The following is a 7,732-nucleotide window of genomic DNA, read 5'->3' as shown; positions in this document are numbered from 1 at the left end:
AGCCATTCTGGAGTAGTACTTGGAAGCATTTAGTGAAATCAAATTTGCATTTATCCTTGAACAATTCTACTCCTGGTTGTGTAGCCAGGGAAATTTTTGTGCCGCTCTCCATCCCTCCTGGTTTATGCTGTGTATCCCGGTATAATTATCAGTGGCACCTCCACTTACTTTCAGAGTGTCCTGATTTGGACAATATATTGCTTGATGACCTTAATGCTTGATGGCATCATCACCGTGCTGCTTTTTTTCTTTTGTTTTGTTTTTGTTTTTTTTTTTTTGAGACGGAGTCTCGCTCTGTCACCCAGGCTGGAGTGCAGTGGCGAGATCTTGGCTCACTGCAGCCTCCACCTCCCAGGTTCAAGCGATTCTCCTGCCTCAGCCTCCCGAGCAGCTGGGATTACAGGCACCCACCACCACACTCGGCTAATTTTTTATTTTATTTTATTTTTAGCAGAGACGGCATTTCACCATGTTGGCCAGGCTGGTCTCGAACTCCTAACCTCAGGTTATCCGCCTGCCTCAGCCTCCCAAAGTGCTGAGATTACAGGTGTGAACCACTGCTCCCAGCGCTGTGCTGTTTACAGGAGGAGAGCTTCGGAAGCAAGTCAGTTGCCGGGTGCTAAGGGAGCAGATAGACTAAAATTGTACATTTAATATATGAGACACCATTTAGCAGTGAGAAGCAATGGACTGGGTATACAGAGAATGGAGGAAAACAGATTGCCAAACAGAAGACATCTGCAGGTTGAACTACTATATAAAGTTTCACCTTGGATTTTTTAACAGCAGCTAATAGGCCATTGTTGGGAGGCATTATAACTTCCATTTCCACTCAGACCTGAGAAACCAATCTATTTCCCTTCCTGAGTGGGGTTTCTGCAGATATCAAGAGATCTGGTCTTCTAACCCTAGCTCTTGACCAACTTAGACCCAGTTTGCCAGAGAGAAATTGTCCCTGGTGTCCTACAGTTTCATGACGCAGAGAAGAGCCTCTTGCGTGACAAGAAAAGGGATGCTCAATCACTTAAACTACCTGGAAGCATTAACACAAAGTCAGACTTCCTTGAACTCTTGGAACTACTTCAAGGCTCCTCTGCCTTGTCTTACCCACCCCAAGGAACCCTCAAAACATCACTAAGCTGTACGTGTTTGCTGGCCAAGGGCTGTAATGGAAAAAGGCCCTGTTTGAGAGTCTTTCTGGCCCCTAGATCAGTTGTGAGTTTATCTTCTGTTGCTTAAATACGGAAGAGACAAATGGCTTTTCTAAATCAAAGTTCTTGGGAGGGAAACAGACACGGGTGCTTTGACGGCTGCAGCTGAGCTGATTGTGGCACAGCCTTTCTCTCCCTGCATGTGCGTTGCTGCCTAGCAAGGTGATTGCCAGAGCCAATGTCGCAGCGGAATCCTCAAAGTACCCCAAATGCTGGCCCGAGATGATGCAGCCTCTCTGGAGTTAGCATCTTCATGATTAGCAGGTGGAATAGCAAAATAAACCCAGCACTGGCAGAAATAGCTGTTGGAATCACGCAAAAAGTACCCCCCTCCTCCTTTTCCAGAGAAGCGGCCCCTTTTGGTTTGGAGCAGGGAACAGATCCTTCTTCATACACAGCAGGGCTGGGTCGGTGAAGATGAAGCACTCAGATCTCTGTATCATCGGAGCGCCCTAGGGGATGTGTGGCATTTTCCCCTTTTCTCTTCTTGGTCTCTGGATTTTATCGCAGGCGTCGGGTCTCCCGTGCCTGGCACTTCCTTGGCTGTGGGCAGGAAGAGGTTACAGCAGCCCTGGAGCCTGCTGGGCTGAGTTAGCACTTCCCTCCGCATCCAGAATATCTCCCAGGAGCTGCCCCCTTTGCATCACCGCACCGGGGTGGCGGCGCGGGTTGGGGGCCGCCGCAGCAGGTCTCAGTCCCTCCCTGCTGCCCCGCGAAGAGTGGGAAGCGGCAAGGCCTAGGCGTCCGGAGTGGAGGATGAGCCAGGGACGCCTGCGGGTCCGGAGCTGCACCGCGCCCGCGCCGCGCGCCTCCAGCGCTCTCCCTTTGGCAGCAGCCGGACGCCCGGCACGTGCAGGACCTGGGACCGCGGCGCTCGCGCGGGGACACGGGAGCCCAGGGTCGGCGCTGCAGGGCGCCGCCAGCAAGGCCAGCTCCTCGGAGTCCCTGGGGCAGCCTCGCGCCCTGCCCGCCTCCCTGGACCGAGACGCCGCGGGGCCTGGGCGGCGCTTTGCCGGCAGCTGGTGCTGGAACGCAGCCGGGGCTGAGCTGCTACCGGGGGACCCTGCCCCTTCCAGGTGACCCCAGGAGAAAGCAGCCCCGGGCGGGGGGGCAAGTTCCAGCCACCCTTCCGGGCCAAGAAGCAAGGACTCCTGGTTAGGGGGAAACTTGGATTTTTCTTTTGCGTGGAACTGCTGCTGTGCAAGATTTGCCAAGGCTTATAGGGTTTCATTTCTTACTTCACTGGTGTTTGAGAAAAACTGCAAGGAAAGGGTGGCGAAAGGAAGAAACACTATAAACTTTGGGGGCGGGGACATTTTCTTGGAAGTGACAAGTAGCCTCAGATCTGCAGTTCCTGGGCCAGAGACGGCATCTTTTGCTCTAACACTCCGAGGGTCTGGACTCTGCCACATGACCAACACCAAAGACCCCAAAAGAGCCATGGAATCCACGCTGGCGACATCCAGTTCTGCCACAGGCCCCGTCACCTTCTCCCATGTCTTTGGTCAGCAGTGCCAACTTATGCAAGCAGGTAGGAATTGTGTCGTGTGTGATGTGCCCAGAAAATGGGAAGTGGAGCGTTATCCCGGGTCCCCAAAAACAGAGGTCTGTTTGTGTCTGTCTGTCTGCCTCATCTCTTTCTTGATGTAATTTGGGATTAAGACTTAACTAGCTAGTGACGTATTTGCCTGACATTTATCACTGTAAAAGATAAAGTTTTTAGGACTTGCCATGAGACAACGTGGTACTTTTGCAATGAGTGAGGGGCCTTGTTTGTCCTTCGTCATCGATTTTCTCTGTGGCTAGCTGGGGGGTGAAGGAGGGTGCGTCAGGATAGATCTGATGATGCCATGCTGTGGCCATCTTTTGAGGGCAGGTGCCAGTTGTAGCCTGGTTGCCTTTGTCAGCTTGCCTCTCTCTGCTCCTAAGAGTTATGTTTAATCTATGCCCCACCAGCCACTGCTGGAGTAACTTCCATGCTTCTAAGTGCCTGCTCTGAGCAGCCTCTCCCAGGCTTTGACTCGGTTGTGGGGATTCCTCATTAGTCTGTGCTCATGAATTTGTCTTCCAAATGGCTCACGTTTTATACAGAACGGAAAGATTGGCATGAGCTGCGGGCCTTATAACCCATGCTAGCCATCTTGCTAGGATGCACATGTGGTCACATAAAAAAAAAAAACGGTGAGGATGGATGGCTTGGCTTGGTGCAAATAGTCACCATGCACAAACTCACAAGTGGTGCTTGAGACATGCTTATGATTGGATTGGAGTCACGTACGAAATAGGATGCCTGTTTCTCGACTTTTTTGGCGTTAATTCCCACTGGGAAAACAACCACACGTTCCTCCAATGTTTTCCTGGGTGTTATAGGGTTAATTGTGCATTTTGGCCGTGAGTCTCAGGAAGATGGTGAGACGAGCACTGTATTAGGAGTCTGGGGGCCTGAGTCAGTGTTGATGCTTTCACTGGGTAGTTGCATGACCTTGGAAATTGCAGACCGCACCCCCTTCCTGGGGTATCCATCCACTGCTGCAAAACAAGAGAACTGGATGCAGGGCTGCTGGGTCCACCCAGACCTGAGATTCTGTGAGCTCAGAGGAGCACAGCTTGGTGGAGAAGACACACTAGAGCTGGTTTCTAAAACTGGATGTGTCTGCACAGAGAGGCAGCTTGTGGAGTGGGTGAGTGAGGGCTCTGGAGCTGACTGCCTGGGTTAGGGTCCCAGTTTCACTTATTAAAAACTGTGTGATCTCAGACAAGTTACTTAGCCTCTCTGTGCCTCAGTTTCCTCTTTTGTAAAATGGAGCTACTAGGCACTCCATAAGGTCATTGCAAAGATTAATTAAGTTAATATGTGAAAACATCCTTCTATGGGTCAGTCAAGGCGTCTCTGTTTGCAGGGAGGGGCATAGCTGCCTTTGGTAGTAGACGATGGAAGCATTGAACACATACACTTTACCACCCACTGCACTCCTAACTTGATTTTGGTTTGTCCAGGAGGTTGAAAATCTCCCACTCCATACATCTGTGGAATATTTTATCTGGAATGGATTAGGTAGGAGGGCTCGGAAGCTTTCCTGGACCGAGGTTCCCTCGCCTTGCCTTTCCACTTCTCTGAGGCGCCTGTGGGAAGGCACATCAGATTTCTAAAGTACCTCCCCTGCGGCTTCATTCACTTTCTTTTACAAGCACCCAGGCCTAAATCAGGCTGTGAAATCCTCTGCCTCTTTTTTTAAAAAAACATCCTTTATGTCAAGAGAGCAATGCAATATGGAATAATAATGACCAGCAGTGTCCAGGGAGAACACTCTCCCTGAAGAAATGCAAACAGGAATCATTAACCTTAAGTCAAAAGAGCTCACTCAATTAGGACGCGAAAGGGATTGAGACCAACACTGATACATCTCCAGCCAGCCATTTACAGTCCAGCGAGTATCCCAAATGAGATCTTAAATGTGTGTGAAAATGATTCGCAGACTCTAGGGGTTTACAGCTGGGTTAATCACATATGTTCCCAAGTGAGAGGTAGCTACAGATCCCATGTACTCACTGAGTACCTACTATGTACTGTGCACAGTGCCAGGGACCACAGGATCTGGAGAGTAAGTTACGGCTCATACTGGAGATGATGGTCTCGCTGGTGTAAACATAAAGCATATTGCGGAAAAGAGAATTACACAAAATGTGACTTTTCAATGATACCATTTCCTGAACAACCCTTCTTATATGTTTTACATAAACTATCTCCTGTAATTTTTATAATTTTTTTAATTTTTTGAGACACGGTCTTGCTTTGTCACCCAGGCTACAGTGCAGTGGCATGATCATAGCTCACTGCAACCTCAACCTCTAGGCTCAAGTGGTCTTCCCGCCTCTGCCTCCTGCTACCTATGCTGGTCTAGGGCAGGGGTTGACAAAGGTTTTATTTCTTCTGCGAAGAGCCAGATAATAAATATTGTTGGCTTTATAGTCCACATATTTTCGCTTATGACTACTTGGCTCTACCATTGTAGCACAAAAGCAGCCACAGACAAAGTGTATATGAATGGGCATGGCTGTGTGCCAATAGAACTTTATTTGCAAAAGCAAATGGTGAGCCAGGCTGTAGTGCAGTGGCATGATCATAGCTCACTGCAGCCTTGACCTCCTAGGCTCAAGCGATCCTCCTATCTCAGTCTCTCAATAGCTGGGACCACAGGCATGTACCACCATTCCCAGTTAATTAAAAAAATTTTTTTTTGTAGAGATGAAGTCTTGTTATGTTGCCCAGGCTGGTCTTGAACTCCTGGGCGCAAGAGATCCTTCTGTCTCAGCCTCCCCAAATGCTGGGATTACAGGAGTGAGCAAACATGCCAGGCTCCCGTAATTTTTTAAAACCCTAGCCAATTTCCACAGGCAAAGGCAATACACAGGGGTTGCCTGCCTGCCCACCTTCACATGATTTGGGAAGGAAAGTCTTGGTCTGATGCTCAGGCCCGTGCCTTTAACCTCTAAATTGCATAGTCCCTGGTGACAACTGGGGCTAATCTTTTATATCTGTAAGTATCTCGTGTCTTAGGGGAAAAAGTTGATTTCCAGGAATGGAGCAGTAAGGATGCTTAAAGAGTTGGGGATGGGAGGGGGTTGAGCACTAAAGGGCACCTAGGATTTAGTGGGGCAGCAGAGATAGGTTTCTTGGAGGCAGGGCAAAATTGGGCATGGATGAGACCAATAAAAGCTTTGATCCAATTAGCAGTAGTGGCAGCATGGAGGTCTGGTGGGGCCATGGGAAGAGCATGTGGTTCTTTCTCATTTAGTCCCAGTTTGGCTGTTGCTGGCTGTGTGAGCTTCAAACCAAAGGTTGGCAAACTACACTCCTGGGGCCAAATCTGGCCCACTACTTGCTTTTGTAAATAAAGTTTTATTGGCACACAGCCATGCCCATTTATGTACATTTTGTCTGTGGCTGCTTTTGTGCTACAGTGGCAGAGTCAAGTAGTCGTGAGTGAAACCATGTGAACCATAAAGCCAATAATACTTAATTATCTGGCTCTTTGCAGAAAAAAACAAAAACTTTGCTGACCCCTCCCCTAGACCAGCATAGGAAGCACAGAATGGGGTTAGACAGAATTTGTGTGGCACAATGTGAAAGGCATCAAGCCTGAGAGTGTGGCTCTGAACGATGCTTATTTGCTGGTACCCTTGATGCCACATGGTGCTGTGGTTTTCTCATGTTCTCTTCCACCATCCACACACAAGGCCACACTCTCAGGCTCATACATGTATGTAGGGGTTGCTTCAGGAAGCTTTTAGAATAGATCTGAAAGTCCTAGCAAGAACAGGGTTCTCAGCATGTGCCCAAATCTGTAGCACCTGTGCTAGACAAGCTCACATCTGCCTCATTTTTGTGCCACCCTGCAGGGTGGATGGAGCATTCCCTAGTTAACCGGCGAGATTTCCACGTTGGCAGAGTTGGGATTTAAACTTCAGGCAGCCCAAACCTAAAGGCTGTGCTCAAAAAAGGCAATTCCACAGTTTCTGCAAAGGGTTTTAAAAAATGTGTCTTGTCTCGCTCAAGGATTTGGAGGAGAGAGCAGCATTTTGGATCTTGGGGTGGCTTTGAGGCTGTTGCCCACCTTTCTCCCTCTCCAGGTCCTTCATCCCACTTAATAGTCCTGTGAGGAAGTTCATCCTCTTCTATTTCTAACCCCCCACCCAAATTTCTTTTGCTTGCCTTTGCCCCTGCTATAGCCTAAAATGGTAGGTAAGAAGTTGGTCTGGCCAGGCAGGCATGACCAATGGAGGCTGCCACTGTCCATTCTTGCTGCCTGACCTCCTTCAGGTGGGAGTTTAAGGCCACACCCCCAGGCAGGGTATCTGCTGATATCGTAATATTCAGAAACATACAGGGGTTCAGCTGTGTCCAACATCTGAGGATGTTGGGGGGACCTCCGAGGGGATAGGCAGTACAGACTTGAGCTGGTATGCTAGTGGCCTCAGTGCAGCTGGACAAGTCCCCTTGTCCATATTCTCCTGGGCTCCCAAAATGTTTAGCTGGACACCCTCTATCCCCTGACCTGGCATTTGGCTGCGTCTCTGCAGAGGGCTGTTGCCCCATCCCCTGGCCTGGCAGTCTATTGGTCGGGTGACCCCCAGCTTGCAGACCATAGCTGGTGGGGACTTCTTCTATTGTGCCAAGTTCTGACTTGCTAGGTTGCCCCTGTGTTATGGAAGTTGATTTCCAACCCATTTCATGTGGGCAGAAAGCATTTCTGCAGTTACCTTGCTTGACCCGAACAACTAAAGTCATTTTATCTAATATGTCCTGCTGATGCTGCATGGATCCAGGCCCAGCTTGAGGAGGGTGGAAGGGAGATGAGGACAGGAAGGTGACAGGACTTCAGCACCTGGACTGCTGCTGCTTGGCACTGTTCCTGGGCTGCAGCTCTGATGCTACCGGCAAGGCTCCTCGTTTGCATGATTAGTGAGGAATTGGTCCCCTGCACCACACCATGCAGAAACTCCGACATGTGCAAGCCATG

At 49.5% G+C, this 7,732-nt stretch overlaps 1 protein-coding gene across 3 annotated transcripts in view; it reads left to right on the top strand.

Annotated features, from left to right (window-relative positions):
* The first annotated feature begins 454 nt into the window (after nt 1–454).
* KAZN (kazrin, periplakin interacting protein) overlaps nt 455–7,732 on the top strand; it is a 1,209,168-nt gene continuing 1,201,890 nt past the window's right edge. For all 3 annotated transcript variants that reach the window (XM_055262432.2, XM_055262431.2, XM_055262434.2), the window contains exon 1: nt 455–2,742. In XM_055262432.2, coding sequence (XP_055118407.1) covers nt 2,622–2,742 — 121 coding nt within the window. In that variant the 5' untranslated portion in view covers nt 455–2,621. The remainder of the gene's footprint in view (nt 2,743–7,732) is intronic.

The sequence above is a fragment of the Symphalangus syndactylus genome, chromosome 22, assembly GCF_028878055.3.
Source record: "Symphalangus syndactylus isolate Jambi chromosome 22, NHGRI_mSymSyn1-v2.1_pri, whole genome shotgun sequence".
Lineage (NCBI taxonomy): Eukaryota > Metazoa > Chordata > Mammalia > Primates > Hylobatidae > Symphalangus > Symphalangus syndactylus.
Note: the sequence above shows the minus strand (reverse complement) of the source record. Positions and strands in the feature narration are given on the sequence as shown.